Source organism: Theropithecus gelada, chromosome 19 (assembly GCF_003255815.1).
Source record: "Theropithecus gelada isolate Dixy chromosome 19, Tgel_1.0, whole genome shotgun sequence".
In the NCBI taxonomy this organism is placed as follows: Eukaryota; Metazoa; Chordata; class Mammalia; order Primates; family Cercopithecidae; genus Theropithecus; species Theropithecus gelada.
The window spans coordinates 43,264,267-43,289,399 of record NC_037687.1 but is presented as its reverse complement, the minus strand read 5'-3'; the positions used below and the strand labels follow the sequence as shown (position 1 = coordinate 43,289,399).

The 25,133-nt window shown below is 41.3% G+C and overlaps 1 protein-coding gene across 6 annotated transcripts in view; it reads right to left on the bottom strand.

Moving 5' to 3' along the window:
- The window catches only part of LOC112612992 (zinc finger protein 461), a 121,332-nt gene that overhangs the window by 9,738 nt on the left and 86,461 nt on the right, over positions 1-25,133 (bottom strand). For 2 of the 6 annotated variants that reach the window (XM_025368040.1, XM_025368042.1), the window contains exons 2-4: positions 24,624-24,712; positions 14,598-14,724; positions 12,740-12,835 (exon numbers count right to left, since the gene is read on the bottom strand). The exons of 2 other annotated variants lie outside the window; for them this stretch is intronic. In XM_025368040.1, coding sequence (XP_025223825.1) covers positions 12,740-12,835; positions 14,598-14,724; positions 24,624-24,632 — 232 coding nt within the window. In that variant the 5' untranslated portion in view covers positions 24,633-24,712. Of the gene's footprint in view, positions 1-12,739; positions 12,836-14,597; positions 14,746-24,623; positions 24,713-25,133 lie in introns of all 6 variants that reach the window. 2 more of the 6 variants (XM_025368043.1, XM_025368041.1) reach the window with 2 other exon arrangements.

Here is a 25,133-nt window from a genome sequence, read left to right as displayed (position 1 = left end):
TGGGAATACAGGTGTGCGCCACCACGCCCGGCTAATTTTTTGTATTTTTAGTGGAAACGGGGTTTCACCATGTTGGCCAGGCTGGTCTCGAACTCCTGACCTCAGGTGATCCGCCCGCCTCTGCCTCCCAAAGTGCTGGGATTACAGGCATGAGCTGCCACACCAGGCCAAAATTAGACTTTAGGAAAGTTTGTATTGGCCCCTGTGAGCTTGACAGCTTCCAAATACTTAAAAGACTTTTCTGACTAGATGAGTGGTGTTATTAACAAGTATGATTTTTTGGCTATTTTATAAGAAAATGTGTCAAAGTCTGGAAGATCTGCATAACTAATTGGAGCAATATTTTCCAAATAACTAATGAACCATGTTACAAAACAGGTACCATAGATAAGAGAACCATTCAAAGAACAAGACAGACTAGTGAGTTTTAATTTAATAGATTAAATTCAGAGGCAGATGTGAGATCCACCTATCTTCTTTTAATCCCAGCATTAAAGAAATGTGCAAAAAATGAAAAACATTGCCACTTTTCACACTAAATATTTTTGTTTTGTTTGGAAAACATAACTGATTTATGTTAACATATAGTTCATTCTCTTTAAATGAATTAAATGAATATTTCCTTTTTCCTAGATTTAATTTATAATACAGTTAATATTGAAGGATATAATCTACATATGCAAGAGCTCTTGGGGTTCTCAATAATTTTTAAGAGCATAAAGGCATCCTGAGAATAAAAAGTTTGAGACTGATAGCTATATACAGCACTCCATTCTTTTTTTTTTTTTTTTTTTTTTTTTGTTTTGAGACGGAGTCTCGCTCTGTCGCCCAGGCTGGAGTGCAGTGGCCGGATCTCAGCTCACTGCAAGCTCCGCCTCCCGGGTTCACGCCATTCTCCCGCCTCAGCCTCCCGAGTAGCTGGGACCACAGGCGCCCGCCACCTCGCCCGGCTAATTTTTTGTATTTTTTAGTAGAGACGGGGTTTCACCGTGTTAGCCAGGATGGTCTCGATCTCCTGACCTCGTGATCCGCCCGTCTCGGCCTCCCAAAGTGCTGGGATTACAGGCTTGAGCCACCGCGCCCGGCCACAGCACTCCATTCTAACACAATTTATTTGTCCATACACCTAATGATGGACATTCTGATTGCTTCCGATAGTTGACTATTATGATTAGTGCTGCTATGAACATTCTTGTACATTTCTTTTAGTGGAAATAATTACTCTTTTCTGTTGGGTATGCACATCGGAGTGAAATTGCTGCATCATAGGATATAAATTTCTTCAGCTGTAGTTGACATTATGCAACAATTTTCTAATTTAGGCCAGGTGTGGTGATTCATGCTTGTATTCTCAGCACTTTGGGAAGCTGAGACAGGCAAATCTCTTGAGGTCAGGAGTTTGAGACCAGCCTGGCCAACATGGTGAAACCCCGTCTCTACTAAAAATACAAAAATTAGCTCGGTGTGGTGGTGGGTGCCTGTAATCCCAGCTACTTGGGAGGCTGAGGCAGGAGAATCGCTTGAACCCAGGAGGTGGAGGTTGCAGTGAGCTGAGATGTGCCAGTGCACTCCAGCCTAGGTGACACAGCAAGAATCTGTCTCAAAAAAGCAAAAATAAATAAATAAATAAATAAAATTCTAATTTTAAATTCCATCAGGCTGTCAGAGAGTTCTGATTCTTTACATCCTTATCAACACTTGCTATTGTCAATCTTTTTATGTTTAGTCATCCTGGCATGTGTGTTTACATCATAGTATAATTTGCAATTTCCATAAGGACAAATGAGGCTGAGTACTTTTTTATGTTTATTGGCCAACTGGATATCTTTAATAAACTGCCATCCAGGCCTTTTGTCCATTTTTACTGATTTTTAATGTAAAATTCATGTAACGTAAAATTCACCATTTTAAGCATTTTAATGTACACAATTCAATAAGTTTTAGTATATTCTCAATGATGTGCAACCATCACCATCATCTAATTACACAACGTTTGCATCACTCCAAAAAGAAACCTAAAACTCACAGTCACTTCCCACTTTCCCCTTTCCCCTGTCTGGACAACTATTAATCTGTTTTAGGTCTCTGTGATTTTGCCTATTCTAGACATTTTATATAAATGGAATCATACAATATGTGACCTTTTGGGTTTTGCTGTTTCCACTCAGCATGTTTTCAAGGTTCAGCCAAGTAGTAGCATTCATTCCTTTTTATGGTTGAATTGTATGGATATACCACATTTTGTTTATCCATTCATCAGTAAATTGGACATGTGGGTGATTTCTGGGTTGTCTTTTCTTTCTTTCTTTTTTTTTTTTGAGACGCAGTCTCGCTCTGTCGCCCAGGCTGGAGTGCAGTGGCGCAATCTCTGCTCACTGCAAGCTCCGCCACCTCCCGGGTTCACGCCATTCTCCTGCCTCAGCCTCCTGAGTAGCTGGGACTACAGGCGCCCGCCACCACGCCCGGCTAATTTTTTTTTTTTTGTATTTTTAGTAGAGACGGGGTTTCACCGTGTTTGCCAGGATGGTCTCGATCTCCTGACCTCGTGATCCGCCCGCCTCGGCCTCCCAAAGTGCTGGGATTACAGGCGTAAGCCACCGCGCCCGGCCTGGGTTGTCTTTTCTTAATGATTTATAGAAACTTTGTAAGTTCTATAAGGCCAAGTTATGCATTACAGATGTCTTCACCCACTCTAGGACTGGCACTGGCACTTTCATTCTCTTAGTAATATATACATATATGTGTAATATACGTGTGTGTGTGTATATATATTTTTTCTTTTTTTTTGAGACAGAGTCTTGCTTTGTCACCCAGGCTGGAGTGCAGTGGCACAATCTCAGCTCAGTGCAGTGCAACCTCTGCATCCCAGGTTCAAGTGATTCTCCCGCCTTAGCCTCCTGAGTAGCTGGGATTACAGGTGTGCACCACCATGCCTGGTTAATTTATATGTTTTAAGGAACAAAAATTCTTTTTTTTTGAGACGGAGTTTCGTTCAGTCACCCAGGCTGGAGTGCAGTGGCGCGATCTCGGCTTACTGCAAGCTCCGCCTCCTGGGTTCACGCCATTCACCTGCCTCAGCCTCCCAAGTAGCTGGGACTACAGGCACCCGCCACCACGCCCGGCTAATTTTTTGCATTTTTAGTAGAGACGGGGGGTTTCACCGTGTTAGCCAGGATGGTCTCGATCTCCTGACCTCATGATCCACCCGCCTCGGCCTCCCAAAGTGCTGGGATTACAGGCGTGAGCCACCGTGCCTGGCAGGAACAAAAATTCTCAATTTTAAGTAATCCAATCCCAAGGTTATGAAAATATACTCATATTGTCTTCCAGAAATGTAATTTTTTTTTTTTTTTGAGACAGAGTTTTGCTCTTGTTGCCCAGGCCGGAGTGCAGTGATGCAATCTAGGCTCAATGCAACCTCTGCCTCCTGAGTTCAAGCGATTCTCCTGTTTCAGCCTCCCAAGTAGCTGGGATTACAGGCATGTGTCACCACACCCAGCTAATTTTGTATTTTTAATAGAGATGGGGTTTCTCCATGTTGGTCAGGCTGGTCACAAACTCCCGACCTCAGGTGATCTGGCCGCCTCGGCCTCCCAAAGTGCTGAGATTACAGGCATAAGCCACTGCGGCAGCCAGAAGTTTAACTATTTTACCTTTCCTATTGAGATCTATAATCCACCTGGATTACATTTTCTGATGTGAGGTCAGAATCAACCTTTCTATTTTTCCAGATACCCAATTGACTCAGTATCATTTACTGAAAAGACCATCCTTTCCTTACCTTTGTCTTAAATCAAATGACTGTATAAATTAGCCATTTTCTCTGTAGTCCACTCCCATACACATTTCAACTCCTAGAACTATATTGAAACAGCTCTAGCTAAGGTCACCAAGAAAATCACCTTGCCAAAATCAGTGCTCAAGCACCTGTTCTTACTCTACCTAACTCGTCAGCATCACAACACACCTAATCAATCCCTTTGCTTCCTGTATAACATATTCTCCTGGTTATCTTCTTACTTCTCTGACCACTTGTTTTCAGTTCCCTTTAACACATCCTCCTCCTTTCCCTGACCTCTAAATGTTGGAATGTCTCTAGCCAGCCCTCCTCTCAATGTACACTCTTTCTGTAGGCTTAAATACAAGCCATACACAGGTAGTCTTACAATATACCTCTAGTATTTTTAGAAAAAAATTGTGGTAAAATAACATATAAAATAGAATTTACCACCTTAACCATTTTTAAGTGTATACTTCAGTAGTCGTATGTGTATTCATATTGTTGTGCAACTAATTTTCAGAACTTTTGCATCTTGCAAAACTGAAACTCTATACTGATAAGCAACTCTCCATTCCCTCCTAGCCCCAGCTACTAGCAACCACCATTCTGCTTTCTGTTTCTGTGAACCCAGCTACTCTAAATACCTCATATAAGTTAAATCATACAATATTTGTTTTTTGGTGACTGGCTTATTTTACTTGGCATAATGTCCTTAGGGTTCTTCAAAGTTAAAAAAAGGCCGGGCACAGTGGCTCATGACTGTAATCCCAATACTTTGGGAGGCTGAGGCGGGCGGATCACCTGAGGTCGGAAATTCGAGACCAGACTGACTAACATGGAGAAACGCCATCTCTACTAAATATACCAAATTAGCTGGGCGTGGTGGCGCCTGCCTGTAATCCCAGTCGCTTGGGAGACTGAGGCAGGAGAATTGCTTGAACCCAGGAGGCAGCCCTTGCGGTGAGCCGAGATCCCGCCATTGCACTCTAGCCTGGACAACAAGAGTGAAACTCCGTCTCAAAAACAAAAACAAACAAAACAAAACAAAACAAAAAAACCCATCAGTTTGCATCCCTACTTTCAATTATTTTACATATATACCTAGAAGTAGAATTTCTGGATTATATGGCAATTCTATTTTTAATGTTTTGAGAAATTACCATATTTTCCACAGTGGCTGTATGAGACAGCTTGGATATGTGTATCCCCTCTAAATCACATGTTGAATTGTAATCCCCAGTGTTGGAAGTGGGGCCTGGTGGGAGGTAATTGGATCATGCGAGTCGTTTTCTCATAAACGGTTCAGCACCATTCCCTGGGTGCTATCGTCATGATGGTGAGTTCTCATTAGATCTGGTCCTTGAAAGTGTGTGGGCTGGGTGCGGTGACTCACCCCTGTAATCCCAGCACTCTGGGAGGCCAAGGCGGACAGATCACCTGAGGTGAGCAGTTCAAGACCAGGTTGACCATCATGGTGAAACCCTATCTCTACTAAAAATACATAATTAGCTGGGTGTGGTGGCGGGCGCCTGTAATCCCACCTACTCAGGATGCTGAGGCAGGAGAATCGCTTGAAACCAAGAGGCGGAGGTTGCAGTGAGCTGAGATTGCACCATTGCTTTCCAGCCTGGACAACAAGAGTAAAACTCCATTTCAAAAAAAGAAAGAAAAGAAAAGAAGGAAAGAAGGAAAGAAAGAAAGAGTGTGGCACCTCCCCGCGCCCCCACTCTCTCTCTTACTCCTGCTTTCACCATGTAAAGTGCCTGCTCCTGCTTTGCCTTCCACCATGAATAAAAGCTCCTTGAGGCCTCCCTAGAAGTTGAGCAGGGCCATGCTTCCTATAAAGCCTGCAGAACCATAAGCCAATTAAACCTCTTTTCTAATTACCCAGTCTCAGGTATTTCTTTACAGCAATGCAAGAATGATCTAATACATTGTACCATTTTACATTCCCACCAATAGTGCACAAAGGTTCCAATATCTCCACATTCCTGCCAACATTTGTTATGTATTTTTTTTACGTTAAGCATCCTATTGAGTGTGAGGTGATATCTCATTGCGTGGGTTTTTTTTGTTTTCATTTTTGTTTTTGTTTTTCAGACACAGTCTCACGGACACTCAGGCTAGAGTACAGTGGTGCGATCTCAGCTCACTGCAACCTTTGCCTCCCAGGTTCAAGTGATTCTTGTGCCTCAGTTTCTTAAGTACCTGGGACTACAGGCACATGCTACCATGCCCAGCTAATTTTTGTATTTTTTGGTAGAGATGGGGTTTCACCATGTTGGCTAGGCTGATCTTGAATTCCTGACCTCCAGTGATCCACTTGCTTCGGCCTCCCAAAGTGCTGGGATTACAGGCATGAGCTACCGTGCCCAGCCTCACTGTGGCTGTGACTAGCATTTCCTTAATGGCTAGTGATTTTGAACATCTCTTCATATGCTTGTCGGCCCCAGCAGAACGAGACGTATGGAGCAGATCAGAATAGCAGTGTAATGGTTCTGAAAACTAAACTGGCATTGGAACTAAAGCCTACAAAAGTAGATCAGATCTTTCCTAAATCTAACAGGATAACTACTTGCTCAAATTGATTAAATACAATCAAGACTCTCTGAAACATAATAACTGAAATATCCAAGGTACAACTGAAAATCATTTGTCATACCAAAAACCAAGAGAACCAAAATCTGAAGAAGAAAAGGCAATCAACTAATGCAAATACAAGGATAACTCACATTTGGAATTATCTGACAAAGACTTTAAAACATACTTCACAAAAAGGCTTTGCCAATCAATTATAAATTCTCTTGAAACAGTATATTTTATTATTTACTTATGGTTTTTTTTGAGACAGAGTCTCACTCTTGGCGCCCAGGCTGGAATGCAATGACATAATCTTGGCTCACTGCAACCTCTGCTTCCCGGGTTCAAGCAATTCTCCTGCCTCAGCCTCCTGAGTAGCTGGGATTACAGGCTGGGCCATCATGCCCAGCTAATTTTTTGTATTTGTAGTAGAGATGGGTTTCACCATGTTGGCCAGGCTGGTCTTGAAATCCTGACCTCAGGTAATCCACCGGCCCTCGCCTCCCAAAGTGCTGGGATTACAGGTGTGAGCCACCTCGCCTGGCCTGAGCCACCATGCCTGGCCTGAGCCACCACACCCGGCTGAAACAGTATAGTGCAAACTTAAAAACTGCTAGGAGAGTAGATGTTAAATGTTCTCCCACACATAAAAAAATAAGTTTCTAAGACAACTATTGTGGAAGAACAAAAAAAGAAGCATGTGAGGTAATAGATATGCTAATTAGCTAGAGTTAATCGTTTCACGATATATACATATAACAAAACATTATATTGTAGGCCATAAATACATACAATTTGAATTTTTCAATTAAAAAATAATTTATAAAATAATCCGGCTGGGCTTGGTGGCTCACGCCTGTAATCCCAGCACTTTGGGAGGCTGGGGTGGGTGGATCCCAGCATCAGGAGTTCGAGACCAGCCTAACCAACATGGTGAAACCCCATCTCTACTAAAAACACAAAAATTAGCCGGGCGTGGTGGTGGGCACCTGTAATCCCAGCTACTCAGGAGGCTGAGGCAGGAGAATCACTTGAACCTGGGAGGCAGAGGTTCCAATGAGTTGAGATTATCACTGCACTTCAGCCTGGGCAACAGAGTAAGATTCTGTCTTAAAAAAATAAAATAAAATAGGCCGGGCATGGCGGCTCAAGCCTGTAATCCCAGCACTTTGGGAGGCTGAGACGGGCGGATCACGAGGTCAGGAGATCGAGACCATCCTGGCTAACACGGTGAAACCCCGTCTCTACTGAAAAATACAAAAAACTAGCCGGGCGAGGTGGCGGGCGCCTGTAGTCCCAGCTACTCGGGAGGCTGAGGCAGGAGAATGGCGTGAACCCAGGAGGCAGAGCTTGCAGTGAGCCGAGATCCGGCCATTGCACTCCAGCCTGGGCGACAGAGCGAGACTCCGTCTCAAAAAAAAATAAATAAAATAAAATAAAATAAAATAAAATAAAATAAATAATAATAATAGTAATGATGGGTTGAAGAGGGAGTCTCAAAGGAAAAAATATTCAAAACAATTATAAATACATACATACATCCTTTATATATATGAATATACAGAATAATAAGACCACCACATACAACTTACACTTATAACTTCAACAGATTAGAAGATATGGACCAAATATTTGAAAATCACAAACTACCAATACCCTGCTAAGATAAAACAGGTAATCTGAATAGTCCTACAACTATTCAATAAATTGAATTTATAATTAAAAAGTCCCCAAAAAGAAATCTCCAGGTTCAGACAGTTGCACTGGAGTTTACCAAACATTCATATAATGTTTTACACAATTTCTTCCAGAAAACAGAAAAGACAACACTTCTCAACTCACTTTATAAGGCCAGTATTACTGTGATACCAAAACAAGACTACGGTGACACAACAAAGAAAATAAACATCAATATCTTTCATGAACTTAAACGAGAAAATTGTCAACTAAATTTTAGCAAGTCAAATCCAACCCAACAATGAATAAAATGCATAATATACCATGACTAAGTGGGATTTAGTCTAGGTATAAGAAGCTAATTTAATATTTAAAAATAGTTCAATATATTATATAACTATGATAGATAAGAAAAATAACATGATGACATCAACACTAATTCATATTCAAAAAACAACCTCTGCCAGGCACGGTGGCTCACACCTGTAATCCCAGCACTTTGGGAGGCAGAGGCGGGCGGATCACCTGAGGTCAGGAGTTTGAGACCAGCCTGGCCAACATAGTGAAACCCTGTCTTTACTAAAAAAAAAAAAAAAAAAAAATACAAAAGTTAGCTGGGTGTGGTGGTGCGTGCCTGTAATTCCAGCTATTTGCAAGGCTGAGGCAGGAGAATCGCTTGAACCTGGGAGGCGGAGGTTGCAGTGAGCTGAGATCACGCCACTGCACTCCAGCCTGGATGACAGAGCAAGACTCCGTCACCAAAAACAAACAAACAAACAAAACTATAAAATGTCTAAAAAATAAAATCTTAAGGACCTTTGAGTAGGCAAACAATTATTAGACTGGACACTAAATACGCATACACACACCAAAAACACAATTCATAAGAGAAAAGAAGATAAATTAGACCTCATCAAAATTAAGAACTTTTGCTCTGCAAAGACCCTGTTAAAAGGATAAAAAGACAAATTACAGGGCAACCCACTGGGGTCCCCTTCCATGCTGTGGAAGCTTTGTTCTTTCACTCTTCACAATAAACCTTGCTAAAAAAAAAAAAAAAAGACAAATTACAAACTGGGAGAAAATATTTGCAGGTTATATATCCAACAAAGGCATTCTGTCTAAGATACAAAAAAAACTTTGAAAACGCAACAGTATAAAACCAACCAAATTAGAAAATGGGCAAAAGGCATGGAGAGATATTTCACTGAACAGGATAGACAGATGGCACACACAGATGTTCAACATTATTTGCCATTAAGGAAATTCAAATTAAAACCACAATGAGATATAATTACCCACCTATTAGAATGGCTAGAATGAAAAACAATTAGAACACCAAGTGCTGGCTATGATTAAAGAAACTAGATCACACATACATTGCTGGTAAGAAAGTAAAATGGTACAAAGATTGTCAACAATAATTTAGCAGCTCCTTGAAAAACTAAAAATGAACTTATTACACTACACAGCAACTACACCCTTCAGCATTTATCGTAAATAAATGAAGACTTATTTTCACATGCACAAGTTTGTACATGAATGTAAAAAACAAAAAACCCATATATATGTGTATGTGTATATGAAATAAAAGAAAAAAAAACCATTTTCAAAAGGGCAAGTATTGCAGGATTCTATTTATATAACATTTATGAAATTACATAATTATACAGAGAACAGAACAGTGGTTGCCAAGGTGTATTAGTCTGTTCTCATGCTGCTGATAAAGACATACCCGGGACTGGGTAATTTATAAAGAAAAAAGTTTAATGGATTCACAGTTCCACGTGGCTGGGGAGGCCTCACAATCATGGCAGAAGGCAAAGGAGGAGAAAAGGTACATCTTACATGGCAGCAAGCAAGACAGAATGAGAGCCAAGCGAAAGGGGAAACCCCTTATAAAACCATCAGATCTTGTGACACTTACTACCATGAGAACAGTATGGAGGAAACTGCCCCCATGATTCAATTATCTCCCACCTGGTCCCTCCCACAACACATGGGAATTACGGGAGCTATAATTCAAGATGAGATTTGGGAGAAGACACAGCCAAACCATATCACAAGGGATAGGAAAAAGAGAAATGGGACAAGTATAGCTATAAAGAGGTAACACAAGGGAGTCTTGTGATGGTATTGTTGAGTACTTTGACTATTGTGGTGGTGACACAAGGCTACATGTGATAAAACTGCATAGAGCTATAAATATACACACAGAAATGAGTGCATGTATAACTGGTGAAATCTGAGTAAGTTCTACGAATTGTAGCAATGTCAATTTTTTGGTATGGTATTGTACTATAGTTGGATAAGGTATTAACCCTGGGGGAAGCTGCAAAAGGGGTGCACAGGACTCCCCTGTACATTTCTTTGCAACCTCTTGTGAATCCATAATTATTTCAAAATAAAGGGTTTTTTTTAAAGAAAATCCATGCCAAGGAAAAAGTCTAACCAGGTATTAAAAAACTGGTAAAGGAATGTTATCTTTACATTAAAACATGTATGAGAATATGCATCATTTTTCCATGATTCCTCTCTATTAGTTTCTTAGGGCTGCCATTAACAAAGTCCCACAAACTGGGTGGCTTAAAACACCACAAATGTATTCTCTCACAGTTCTGTAGCACTTTATTTATTTATTTATTGAGACAGGGTCTTGCTCTGTTACCAGACTAGAGTGTAATGACAGAATCATGGTTCTCTGCAGCCTTGACCTCCCAGGCTCAAGCAATCCTCCCAACTCGGCCTCTTGAGTAGATGGGACTACAGGTGCATGCCACCATGCTAGGCTACAGACAAGGCGTCACTATATTGCCCAGACTGGTATCAAACTCCTAGGCTCAAGCAATCCTTCCACCTTGGCCTCCCAAAGTGCTGGGATTACAGGCGCGAGCCACCACGTTCAGCCTATAGCGCTTCAATGAGTCACAGACATCATCAAAGAACTCTGGCCTATAGAATGGATCTGTTTTTGGCCTACACACCCCAAACTTTCCTGGTTGATCTCCTTTCTTCTCAATCATCCCTCTGCCATCTCTACCTCCTCAATATAGTCATATATTACTTTCTCTAATTTTCCTAATTTCTAATCAACACTATTTTTTTGCCTAGTGATTCTATTAGAATATCCATCCATGTATTCTTGATCCCCTACTAGATTGAAAATGTCTCTATAACACTTTAAAAATGTATTCCTATCACCTAGCAAAGCAACTTGTATGAATCTTTTATTTATTTATTTTGAGACAGCATCTTGCAGTGTCACCTAGACTGGAGTAAAGTGGTACAATCTTGGCTCACTGTAGCCTCAAACTCCTGGGCTCAAATGATCTCCCACCTCAGTCTGCTGAATATCTGGGACTACAGGCATACACCACCATGCTGGCTAATTTTTAAATTTTTAATTCTTTGTAAAGACAGGGCTTTTGCTATGTTGCCAGACTGGTCACAAACTCCTAAGCTCAAGTAATCCTCCCACCTGAGCCTCCCAAAATGCTGAGATTGCAGGTGTGAGCCATTGAGCCCGGCCTGAATCTTTTAAAAAAATTTATAAACAGCTGGGCACAGTGATGCATGCCTGTAATCCTAGCACTTTGGGAGGCTGAGGTGGGAGGATTGCTTAAGGAGGTTGAGACCAGCCCGGGCAATATAGCGAGACCTCATCTCTGCAAAAATTTAAAAAATTAGCCAGGTATGGTGACGTGTGCCTGTAGTTCCAGCTACTCAGGAAATTGAGGTGAGAGGATTGCTTAAGCCTTGCAGTGAGCCAAGTTTGCACTACTGCACTCCATCCAGCCTGAGTGACAAAGTAAAATCCTGTCTCAAAACAAAAAAACAAAAATTAATAAACACTGTAGATTGTGTCCTTTGATGTACAGAGTTTTTAGGTTTGATGTAGTCCCATTTGTCTATTTTTGCTTTTGTTGCCAGTGCTTTTGGTGTTACATACACAATAAATCATTGGCAAATCCAATGTTATGAAGCTTTTCTCCAATATTTTCTTCTAAGAGATTTTGTTGTTTTAGATCTCACATTTAGGTCTTTGATCCATTCTGAGTTAATTTTTCTTTTTTTTTTTTTTTTTTTTGAGACGGAGTCTCCCTCTGTTGCCCGGGCTGGAGTACAGTGGCCGGATCTCAGCTCACTGCAAGCTCCGCCTCCCGGGTTTATGTCATTCTCCTGCCTCAGCCTCCCAAGTAGCTGGGACTACAGGCGCCCGCCACCTCGCCAGGCTAGTTTTTTGTATTTTTTTAGTACAGACGGGGTTTCACTGTGTTAGCCAGGATGGTCTCGATCTCCTGGCCTCGTGATCCACCCGTCTCGGCCTCCCAAAGTGCTGGGATTACAGGCTTGAGCCACCGCGCCCGGCCTTGAGTTAATTTTTCTATCTGGTATAAGACAAGGGTACAAATGTATTCCTTTGCCTGTGGATAATCCAATTTTCTCCATGGAAGTGTTGGCACCCTTGTCTAAAATCATTTGACTATTTATGCAAGGGTTTATTTCTGGGCTCTCTATTCTAGTCCATTAGTCTACATGTCTATCTTTATGCCAGTACCACACTGTTTGATTACTATAGGTTTGTAATATGTTTTGAAATCAGGTTTTCCCTAAGTATTTGATTTAAAATAACCTTGCCAACCCAACATTCTGAACAGCTGGTTTGTTCCCTGCAAGGGCTTCCTGTGCTTGCTCACTCACCTGGGCACCATCTTCCTGTCTCTTCCCTCACAACCATCCAGGGCTCCTTCCCTTGCTCCAATGAGGAGATTATGGCTGGCTTAGAAACAGAAAGACCTAGTTATAAGAAAAGAAATTGAGATGAGATGGAAATGAATGTATCCAAAATACAGTAATTTAGAACTGATTAAAATAAAAATAAATCACAGATAAAAATGGTACTTGATAAGGGATACAGAGGAAATAAAGGAGAAGAGATGAAATCCTCATATTCATATGAACACAGGATCATAACAAACAAAGCAAACAAATAGGCGATAAAATAGTACTTAAATTTATGTAAGCTTTCTCTTATTTTGCTGTAAGGAAAAAAAAAAGAAGCTTCCTGAAATATTTATTCTTTTTAAAAATTTTTTTTTTAAGATGGAGTTTTGCTCTTGTTGTCCAGGCTAGAGTGCAATCGCACAATCTCGGCTCACTGCAACCTCCACTTCACGGGTTCACGTGATTCTCCTGCCTCAGCCTCCTAAGTAGCCAGGATTACAGTATACCCACCACAGTGCCTGGCTAATTTTTGCATTTTTAGTAGAAACGGGGTTTCGCCCATATTGGCCAGGCTGGTCTCAAACTCCTTACCTCAGGTGATCCACCCGCCTCAGCCTCCCAAAGTACTAGGATTACAGGCATAAGCCACTGCACCCGGCCTCATATTTTTTAAATGTTAACTGTACAAAGTTCTTAAAAAATAACTTCCAAAGGCAAATCATTTAAAAGAGAATACAGGTCAGGCATGGTGGCTCACGCCTGTAATCCCAACACTTTACGAGGCCAACGCAGGTGGATCACTTGAGATCAGAATTTTGAGACCAGCCTGGCCAACATGGTGAAACCCTGTTTCTACTAAAAATACAAAAATTAGCTGTGCCTGGTGGCGGGCACCTGTAATCCCATCTACTCAGGAGGCTGAGGCAGGAGAATTGCTTGAACATGGGAGGCAGAGGATGCGGTGAGCCGAGATGCGCCATTGCACTCTAGCCTGGGCAACAAAAGTGAAACTCTGTCACAAAAAAAAAGAAAAAATTTAAAAGGCCGGGTGTGGTGGCTCACGCCTATAATCCCAGCAGTTTGGGAGGCCAAGGCAGGTGATCACCTGAGGTCAGGAGTTTGAGACCAGCCTGACCAACATGGAAAAAACACGTCTCTACTAAAAATACAAAATTAGCCAGGTGTGGTGGCGCATGCCTGTAATCCCAGCTACTCGGAAGGCTGAGGCAGGAGAATCGCTTGAACCTGGGAGGCAGAGGTTGCGGTGAGCTGAGATCACGCCATTGCACTCCAGCCTGGGCAATGAGAGCGAAACTCCATCTCAAAAAACAAACAAATAAATTAAATAAAAAATGAAAGAGGACATTTATTATAGGAAATGGAGTGGTGTTCCTTTGAGAATAGTAAATGAACCTTTATTACTCTAGCCTACCACTCTGTTACCCAGGAAAGAAAAAAGCTTCGCTCCTGGAACCCATGTGTCTAGTTTTAATCTTATGCTAGTACACTGGCAGATTTAGTACAGTGGACGTGAAAAAAAGACAGAGTGCTTTCTTTGACAGCGTTATGCTTGAACATTGCAGATTTCCAATTCTGCCCCTTAAACATCAAAGAAGAGTTATTATAAGCACCAAAAGAACATGTAAGCATGGGGATAATGAAAATGTCCCTCCATTTAGCTGTGCTTGTTTCTACAGTACATAAAGAGAAAATCCATCCAGTTATTTGAAAGCTAGCCCTAAATTAATAGGGGAGAAAGAAGAAATTCTAAGTAGATTGTGAATTGTTAGAAGAATTCTGAATTGTCAGGTTCTTAATTTTTAGATAACTTTACCAAGTGACACCAAGTTGCTATAATTCTCCAACATCACCTCCTTGTACAAATTCCTCTGCGCTGGGTTCAGGCATTCCCATTCCTCCTGAGAGACATCTATAGCCACATCTCTGAACATCACCAACTCCTAAAATGACAAATCGTAGTACTATTTTTGAAATTATAAGAAACATTTTTAAAAAGGAAAGAGAGGCGCTAAAAGAAGGTACTGCAAGAGGCCGGGTGCGGTGGCTCAAGCCTGTAATCCCAGCACTTTGGGAGGCCGAGACGGGCGGATCACGAGGTCAGGAGATCGAGACCATCCTGGCTAATATGGTGAAACCCCGTCTCTACTAAAAATACAAAAAACTAGCCGGGCGAGGTGGTAGGCGCCTGTAGTCCCAGCTACTCGGGAGGCTGAGGCAGGAGAATGGCGTAAACCTGGGAGGCGGAGCTTGCAGTGAGCTGAGATCCGGCCACTGCACTCCAGCCTGGGCGACAGAGCAAGACTCCATCTCAAAAAAAAAAAAAAAAAAGAAGGTACTGCAAGAAAGATGACAGTCTACTGAATATATAGGCTAAGCCTGGGTCACGGGTCAAAGAGGAATTTAGTGTGACCGAAGCGGAGTGCCCACATGTTCTTAAACAATTCAATTTCTGCAGATACATCTTCTTGTGTAGGTGGTAAACTCCTGTTAATCAGTCATCTCGAAACTAAGAAAATAAGTACAGGCTCCCAATTAAATTAAATAGTTTAAAATGTTTAAATCTTTCCAAAATGTCTTATTAAAATTTCTATCTTGAGAAAAATAACTTGAAGACTTTACTTTATGATTATGACTATCATGCCATAGGCATTTTTAGTTTTCCTGCAAATTCTTTAGTACACATCTGGTGCAGACTACATTTTCCATAGATGGACACTGCTGTATCTTGCATCGCATATATTCTTCAATTTAATCTTGACATCCCCCTTCCAATTGGTGTAAAGTTATGTGTCCCCTTCTCTTGAACCTGAAAGGACATCTTTCAACCTATAGACTTATTCACCCTATAGAATATGGCAAAAGTGATTATGTGACTTCCATGGTTAGATCACAAAAACATATCATACTTCTGCCTTACTTTGTGGGGATGTTCGTTCTGGAAACCCAGCCACCATGTTCCTAGGAAGCCTAACCAGCCCATGGGATAGCTCATGGGGAAAGGAACCAAGCCTCCCCAAACAACAGTCAGCAACAGCTTGCAAGCCATGTGAGGGAACTATCTTGAAAGTGGGTCATGTAGTTCCCAATCAGACCATTTCAGCTGATACCACATGGAACAGAGGTGAGCGATCCCTACTGAGCTCTGCTCAGATTGTGGATTTGCAAGCCCAACCATGATTGCTGTTTTAATCTACTAAATTTTGGGTTGGTTTATTATCTAGAAATAGTTATTGTAACGTAATATGATTTTTATTGGTAGCATAGCATTTGATTTTTTTTTTTTGTTTTTTTTTGAGATGGAGTCTCGCTCTGCCACCCAGGCTGGAGTGCAGTGGCTGGATCTCAGCTCACTGCAAGCTCTGCCTCCCGGGTTCACACCATTCTCCTGCCTCAGCCTCCCGAGTAGCTGGGATTACAGGTGCCCGCCACCTCACCCGGCTAATTTTTTTTTGTATTTTTAGTAGAGACAGGGTTTCACCGTGTTAGCCAGGATGGTCTCAATCTCCTGACCTCGTGATCTGCCCGTCTCGGCTTCCAAAGTGCTGGGATTACAGGCTTGAGCCACCGTGCCCGGCCCCCATTTTTTTTTTTTAAGAGACGGGGTCTCACTATATTTCCCTGGCTGGTCTTGAGCTCCTGGGCTCAAGCAATCCTCCCACCTTGGCCTCCCAAAGTGCTGGGATTACAGGCATGAGCCACTGCACCCAGCCTCATTTAATCTTACAATAAAAGATTTAATAATTCTCTTAAGCTTGAATCTCTGGGGTGAATAAAATCTCTAAGGTATTTTCTAAGGTACATATTCCATTGTTTTATAATTACACTTGAGAGGTCTTAACTGTTACCATCCACCACCTCTCCCTGTATATTTACTATGTTCCTAAACTAAAGAATATTAATGTAGAATGATCCAGACTCTCATAGATGTGACCCAAGTCTAACATATGCTGTTCAATCTAAAACTGGAGTTTGTAATTGGTGATCATATATTTTCTGGCAAGATCTTCAGTTTTTCCACGCAAGCACTAATCCTATCTCCATCTAATCCTAAAGCCTCACGCAGCAAAGTCTGTCTGCTCAATGAGATCACCAAACACCAATTCCTGGCCGGGCGCGGTGGCTCAAGCCTGTAATCCCAGCACTTTGGGAGGCCGAGATGGGTGGATCACGAGGTCAGGAAATCGAGACCATCCTGGCTAACACGGTGAAACCCTGTCTCTACTAAAAAATACAAAAAGCTAGCCGGGCGAGGTGGCGGGTGCCTGTAGTCCCAGCTACTCCGGAGGCTGAGGCAGGAGAATGGCGTGAACCCGGGAGGCGGAGCTTGCAGTGAGCTGAGATCCGGCCACCGCACTCCAGCCCGGGTGATAGAGCGAGACTCCGTCTCAAAAAAACAAAACAAAACAAAAAAAACAACAAAAAAAACCCCACACCAATTCCTATCACATCTCACCGGAAAAACCAAAATTGTGAAGTTCAAAGATTTCCCACATGTGATTTAATTAACCATTCATTCCCTGAGGACACCTCAAGTGGTAGCTTTTTTTTTTCTCCCACAGCCTTCGTACCACCGTCCTCCTTGTTTCTAATCGTTGATGTCAGACAACTGTCTCTCCTTCTCTAAAATCTTTTTTTTTTTTGAAATGGAATCTCACTCTGTCGCCCAGGCTGGAGTGCAGTGGCATGGCCTCAGCTCACTGCAACCTCTGCCTCCTGGGTTCAAGCAATTCTCGTGCCTCAGCCTCCCAAGTAGCTGGGATTACAGGTGCACACCACCACACCTGGCTAATTTTTGTATTTTTTGTAGGGAAGGGGTTTCACCATGTTGTCCAGGCTAGTCTCAAACTCCTGACCTCAAGTGATCTGCCTGCCTCGGCCTCTCAAAATGCTGGGATTACGGTTGTGACCCACCGCACCTGGGTCCCTTCTCTAAAATATAATGTCATCATTTCATCAGTCTATACCATGTATTATCTCTCTCTCCATTGCAGTGATGTATTTACATGCAGGTTTTTGCCCCTCAGGAATTTTCGCTCCTGGCTCAGTATCACTAACTCTAATACTATAATCTTAATTTTCAGTGATTTCAAATATCCGTATACTGCGTTCTTCTAACATCATGGGCCCAATTCCTTAACCTCTTCTACTTTTCTATGAGCTTATCTTCCACTCTACTGTACTCACTCCCCACGTTATTACTCTAGACCTTGTGACTAGCAATAACTGCATCACCTCCAAAATATCAAGTATCCTTCTCTGATCCCCTTCACATTGGCACTCACCCACTCCATGCCTCTTCTCCCTCTTCTTACCCAACTTAAATTCCATGCTCAACTAATCACTTAACTTTATAATCACTCCCAGCATGAGCTCCCTTAACTCTCTCATTTGGCACTTGCTTGACAAAGCCTGAATCCTTGATGAATCCATCTCTCTTTCTACTCCATCACCAAATCTAAGTAGCTAAAATTGGCTACAGAAAATTATAAAACTTAATAACAAGTTTTATTTTTATATTTTCTTTCTCTTTTTTTTTTGCGAGGGGTGGTAAGGGTGGGGCATCTTTCTTTGTCACATAAGCTGGAGTCCAGTGGCGAGATCTTAGCTCACACTGCAACCTCAAACTCCCGGGCACAACTGATTCTCCCATCTCAGTGTCCCAAGTAGCTGGGACTACAGGCATGTGCCACCATACTCAGCTAATTTTTTTTTGTGTGTACCGATGGGGGTCTTTGTTGTCCAGGCTGGTCTCAAACTCCTGGTTTCAAGCAGTCCTCTTGCTGTGGCCTCCCAAAGTGTTGGAATTACAGGCATGAGTCACTGCACCTGGCATATTTTTATATTTTTCTTTTCCTTTCTTAAATGGTTAAGAACTAAAAAGGTATACATTCAGATGTCTTGCCTCATATTTATCCTTTCCATTTTGTCTCCCACCTCTTGCCCCCATGAGCGCAAAAAGTTATTAAAAAACTTTATAAGTAAATACATACATATAATTTTTCATGCTTTTATACAAATAGTAACATATTATAATATATGCACTGTTTGGTACTTGATTTTTTTTCACTTATTAAATTCAAAGTATCTTGCCATATCTGTGATGAATGGCTTCTTTATTTTTACATAAGTATATAGAGTCCAATTATTTGTATTAACACTGATGGTTTATCAATTAAACCTATAGATTCATTATTTCTAGTCTTTGGCTATTATAAACAACAGTACAATGAATGCTATTGTGAATTTATCATTTCATACAAATACGGGTATATCTGTAAGAAAAAGTACCAGGAGTTGGATTGCTGGGTCAAAATGGAAAATACATTTTGGTAGATATCAAATTGCCCTTGAAAGCAGTTAGACCATTTTATTCTCCTCACAGACTCACTAACAGGGTGCTTTGTCAAAACATTTTATTTTTACCAATCTAACAAGAAAGAAATGTCCACTAAAACTCTATGTCATAAGCTCTACTACCACAGAGTTTTAGTGGACATTTCTTTAATTGTGAGTTTAGTACTTTTCTTTTTAGAAGAACCCTTTATATTTCCTTTTCTGTGAACTCTCTATTCAGGTCCTTTGGCCTTTTTTCTACTGGGCTATTCATCTTTTTTTCTCTAGAAGTTCTCTATATTAGAGAAATAATAAGCTCTTTCCTTGTTTATGAGTGGTAAATACTTTACTCCAGTTTGTCATCTGTCTTCTGACTTTGCTGACAAGTGTTTCTCGCCATGCAGAAGTTTTTTTATTTTATTTTATTTTATTTTATTTTATTTTATTTTATTTTATTTTATTTATTTATTTTTTTTTTGAGACTGAGTCTGGCTCTGTCGCCCAGGCTGGAGTGCAGTGGCCGGATCTCAGCTCACTGCAAGCTCCGCCTCCCGGGTTTACGCCATTCTCCTGCCTCAGCCTCCCGAGTAGCTGGGACCACAGGCGCCCGCCACCTCGCCCGGCTAGTTTTTTGTATTTTTTAGTAGAGACGGGGTTTCACCGTGTTAGCCAGGATGGTCTCGATCTCCTGACCTTGTGATCCGCCCGTCTCAGCCTCCCAAAGTGCTGGGATTACAGGCTTGAGCCACCGCGCCCGGCTAGTTTTTTTATTTTAATGTGGTAAAATGTGTTAACCTTTTCTTTTTCTAGTTTTTGGATTCTGAGTCCTAGTTAGAAAGGCGTTCCCCAAACCAAAGTTATGGAGGAATTCTCCCATGTTTTATTCTAGTGCTGTTATCACTGTATTTTTAACAATTAAATTATTTGATTTATTGTAATTTATCCTATATGGTACGTGGGATATAGATTGGACTTTATCTTTTTCCAAAATTGCTACCTATCTGATAATGTTATCAACAGTCCATCTTTAGCCTACCGATTGGACATGTCATGTTAACCATGAGTTATATTCCCATTTTTAGGTATAACTCTAGGATTTCTATTCTGTTCACTTGATCCAATTATCATGTTTTCAGTATTGTGCCTTTCCATTATATGTAATTATGTGTAATTACCTGGTAGAGCTAATGTCCCCTCTACAGAGGGAATTAACAGAACCCTGAGTCAACAACACGTAACATGCAATAAAAAGTGTACAATAGGCTGGGCGTGGTGGCTCACACCTGTAATCCTAGCACTCTGGGAGGCTGAGGCAGGCGGATCACTTGAGGTCAGGAGTTTGAGACCAGCCTGGGCAACATGGTGAAACCCCATCTCTACTAAAAATACAAAAAATTAGCTGAGTGTGGTGGCATACAACTGTGGTCCCAGATACTTGGGAGGCTGAGGTGGGATAGTCGCTTGAACCTGGGAGGCAGAGGTTGCAGTGAGCTGAGATTGTGCCACTGCATTCCAGCCTGGGTGACAGATTGAGACTCTGTCTCAAAAAAATAAATAAATAAAAATAAATAAATAAAATTACTAGAAATGAAAAAATACGATTTTCAAGAGAAAACCACTTAATAGAAACATATCTACAAATGACACAGATGTTGAAATTGGCAAAGACTATAAAAACTATGAGATATATTTAAAAAATCTACAGGAGGGAAAAAGGGAAATTTCAGGTGAAATTTGAATACTCTAAAAAAGAACCCAAGGCAAATCCCGAAACTAAGAAATGAACTATATGAGGCCGGGTGTGGCGGTGGACACCTGTAATCCCAGCACTTTGGGAGGCTGAGGCAGGTGGATCACCTGAGGTCAGGAGTTCGAGATCAGCCTGGCCAATGTGGTGAAACCCTGGTCTCTACTAAAAATACAAAAATTAGCCAGGCATGGTGGTGTACAAAAATGTTAAAGGAAATTCTTCACGTGGAAGAAAAAATTGATACTAGATAAAATCTTCAGTCTATACAGAAGAATAAAAGAGTGTTAGAAATGGTAAACATAGGGTTAAAACATAAGATATTCTTTTCATTTAATAATTTCTTTAAAAGATAATCAACTAAAGAAAGAAATATATGCTTTAAGCAAATTTAGAAATAAAATATATGACAAAAAAAAAAAAAAAGACGGGAAGGGGAAATAGAAGTATCCAGTTGTGCCTGGTGCAGTGGCTCACCCCTGTAAGCCACTCCAGGGAGGCAGGATTGCTTAAGGCCAGGAGACCAGCCTGGGTAACAAAGTGAGATGGCATCTCTACAAAAAATTAAACAATTAGCCAGACGTGGTGGCACACAACTGTAGTCCTAGTTACTTGGAAGGCTAAGGCAGGAGGATCACTTGAGCCTAGGAGTTCGAGACTGCAATAAGCTATGATGACACCACTGGACTCCAACCTGGGCAACAGAGCATGACCCAGTCTCTTAAAAAAAAAAAAAAAGAAAAGTATCCAGCTGTAAGACGTTTACATTATACCTGAAATGTTCTAAAATGACTCGAATAATGTAAAGCACATTGCAAACCTTAAAACAACCCCTAAAACAGCAAAACAAAGAGATACAGCAAATAATCCTAGAGTGAAGATAAAATTAAACACTAAAAAAATAAGATTAATCCAAGACAAGGCAGGAAAACAGGAAAAAAAAATTTAAAAAGAACAGTTGACAAAATGATAGAGTAAAACCTAACTATATTGCTAATTACATTAAATTTAAGTGGTCAAACTACAGTATATTTCCTGACTTATTTTATGGAGCCAGCATTGCCCTGACACTAAAACTTAAAAATTAATTAAAAATTAAGATGAAAGAAAGTCATTTTTACATAATAAAATCTGAGAGAATGTGTCACCAAAGACCCAAACTACAGGAAATGCTAAGGGAAGATCTTCAGGCTAAAGATAAATGATACAGGATGGAAGTTCAGATCATAGGAAGGAAGGAAAAGCAACTAGACATTTTTTCCTGTTTTCCAACACATATAATTTCTTATCTTTGCAAATTCTTTCCACATTTCCAAGTGTTTCTTTTTTATTTATTCCTTTTTTTGAGACGGAGTTTCGCTCTTGTTGCCCAGGCTGCAGTGCAATGACACAATCTCAGCTCACCGCAACCTCTGCCTTCTGGGTTCAAGTGGTTCTCCTACCTCAGCCTCCCAGGTAGCTGGGATTACAGGCATGCACCACCACGCCAGGCTAACTTTGTATTTTTAGCAGAGACGAAGTTTCTCCATGTCGATCAGGCTGGTATCGAACTACCGACTTCAGGTGATCTGCCTGCCTCAGCCTCCCAAAATGCAGGGATTACAGGCGTGAGCCACAGCACCTAGCCGTTTCCATGTATTTCTAATTCATATATTTTCACTGTTTTTGGTAGGAGCATTCAAAGCTATGATTTTTCCTTAGGGTCCTGCTTTTTTATTTTATTTTTTGAGATGGAGTCTTGCTCTGTCACGCAGGCTGGAGTGCAGTGGCAAGATCTTGGTTCACAGCAATATCCGCCCCCTGGGTTCAAGCAATTCTCCTGCCTCAGCCTCCCAAGTAGCTGGGATTACAGGTGCACGCCACCATACCCAGCTAATTTTTGTATTTTTAGTAGAGATGGGGATTCACCATGTTGGCCTGGATGGTCTTGATCTCCTGACCTCATGATCGGCCCACCTCAGCCTCCCAAAGTGCTGGGATTACAGGCATGAGCCACTGCACCTGGCCAGTGTCCTGCTTTAATTAAATCTCTTTTTTTTTTTTTTTTGTTTAAGACAGAGCCTTGCTCTGTTGCCCAGGCTGGAGTGCAGTGGTGTGATCTCGGCTCACTGTAACCTCCGCCTTCCAGGTTCACGCCATTCTCCTGCCTCAGCCTCCCTAGTAGCTGAGACTACAGGCACCCACCACCACGCCCGACTAATTTTTTGTATTTTTAGTAGAGACGGGGTTTCACCCTGTTAGCCAGGATGGTCTTGATCTCCTGACCTCGTGATCCACCCGCCTTGGCCTCCCAAAGTGTTGGGATTACAGGCATGAGCCACCGTGCCCGGCCCTGTTTTCTTTTCATTCTATTTGTCTGATATAGTTTGCCAGTCCTTTTCTTAACCTTTCTAAATTAGTGAATCATTCAGGTGTCTGGGTTTTAATTCGTGATTCAATCTGAAAGGTCTTTTAATAGATTAGTTAAACATCATTTGCATATATTAATCAGGCATATATATTTGCTCTCTGGTCTTAACTTTATCATGTAGTTTTTTTGTTTTTTTTTTTTTTTGAGACAGAGGCTTGCTCTGTCACCCAGGCTGGAGTGCAGTGCGATCGTAGCTCACTGCAGCCGCAAACTTCTGGGATCAAGTGATCCCCCTACTTCCGCCTCAGCCTCCCCAGTGGCTAGGACTACAGGTGCACACAACCACAAGCAGCTGATTAACAAAAAAAAATTCTTTTTGTAGAGATGGGGTTTTATTATGTTGCCTGGACTGGTCTGGAACTTCTGGACTCAAACAATTCTCTCGCTTCAGCCTCTCAAAGTGCTAGAATTACTGGCGTGAGCCTCCGTGCCTGGCTTTTATCACGCGATTATTTTGTTAATTCTGTCTTGCTCACTCTCTCTGCATATATCTGTGTGTCTTAAGTCTTACTACACATAAGTTATTTTTTGTCTCTCAATACCGGTTAAGCCTCAGAAGGGAAGATATGCATGTATGTGATATTTTTTCCCCACTGATTTATTCCTAGTTACCTAGAAGAATGCCTGTCACATAGTAGGTACTCGGTAAATATTCGTTAAATCACCTCATCCAATCAAAGTTCTCACAAGAGAAACACTAATATTTTCTTCAAAATAATATTATTTGTGTTCTTTCCTTGTTTCTGTTAAAAGATTTCACGTAAGGGAGATGAAGAATCATTTATTCAACAAGTATATGAACACGGGTTGGAGAGGAGAGAAGCAAAAATGAAGGCCCTGAAATTCTGGCACCGTCACTTACTCACTAGTAAGTTACTGTATAATTCTCAGGTAAGAAACAATGTCAGAATAAAGAAGGCAGGCCAGGCGCAGTGGCTCACGCCTGTAATCCCAGCACTTTGGGAGGCTGAAATGGGCGGATCACTTGAGGCCAGGAGTTTGAGATCAGGAGTTTGAGATCAGCCTGGCCAACTTGGCAAAACCCCGTCTCTACTTAGAGTACAAAAATTAGCTGGGTGTGGTGGCATGTGCCTGTTGTCCCAGCTACTTGAGAGGCTGAAGTGGGAGAACTGCTTGAACCTGGGAGGTGGAGGCTGCAGTGAGCCAAGATCGCGCCACGGCACTCTAACCTTCCCACCTGGGAGACAGAGTGAGGCTATGTCTCCAAAAAAAAAAAATAATAATAATAATAATGCAAATAGTCACATGCCCTATACAAAAAAACCAAACCAAAACCAAAAAAACACAAAAAATCTATTTTAATTAGGAGCAAGAAAAAAACAACTTACATGGGCCATGGCTTATTTTAGAATTGAATGTATTAATTAATCCTCTTCTTGGTTCCCTCTGGAAGAAACTCAGTCCAAAGAAGGTGTTGCTGGGGGAGAGGGGAGTTAAAAAAAAAAGACAGGAGATTATTGCCTCTAAGCTCCCAAAATGTTAATTCAGAATGACATTTTTCTTCCCCCTTCATATCTCCTATTCCCAGACCTGATACATACATACATAAATTATTAGTGGGAATTTGGACAAATCCTAGCTTTACTCAAAACCATGAGGAAACCCAGCGACAGCAGGATAGACTCAAGAAAAGCAAGGATCATTCTCTTCAGCAGAAGGGATAGTTAGGCCAGCCCAGTGTCCCAATACTATGATGAAATGGAAGCCAGGATCAGGGTGCTGAGAACTGCCCTGAGTAGATTTTTACTGAATTAAGAGGAAAAAGAAAAGTTAATGGACATTATGAGAAAAGATTAGGGAAACAGAAAACAGACCCAAAAGACCCAATGTATGTGTAA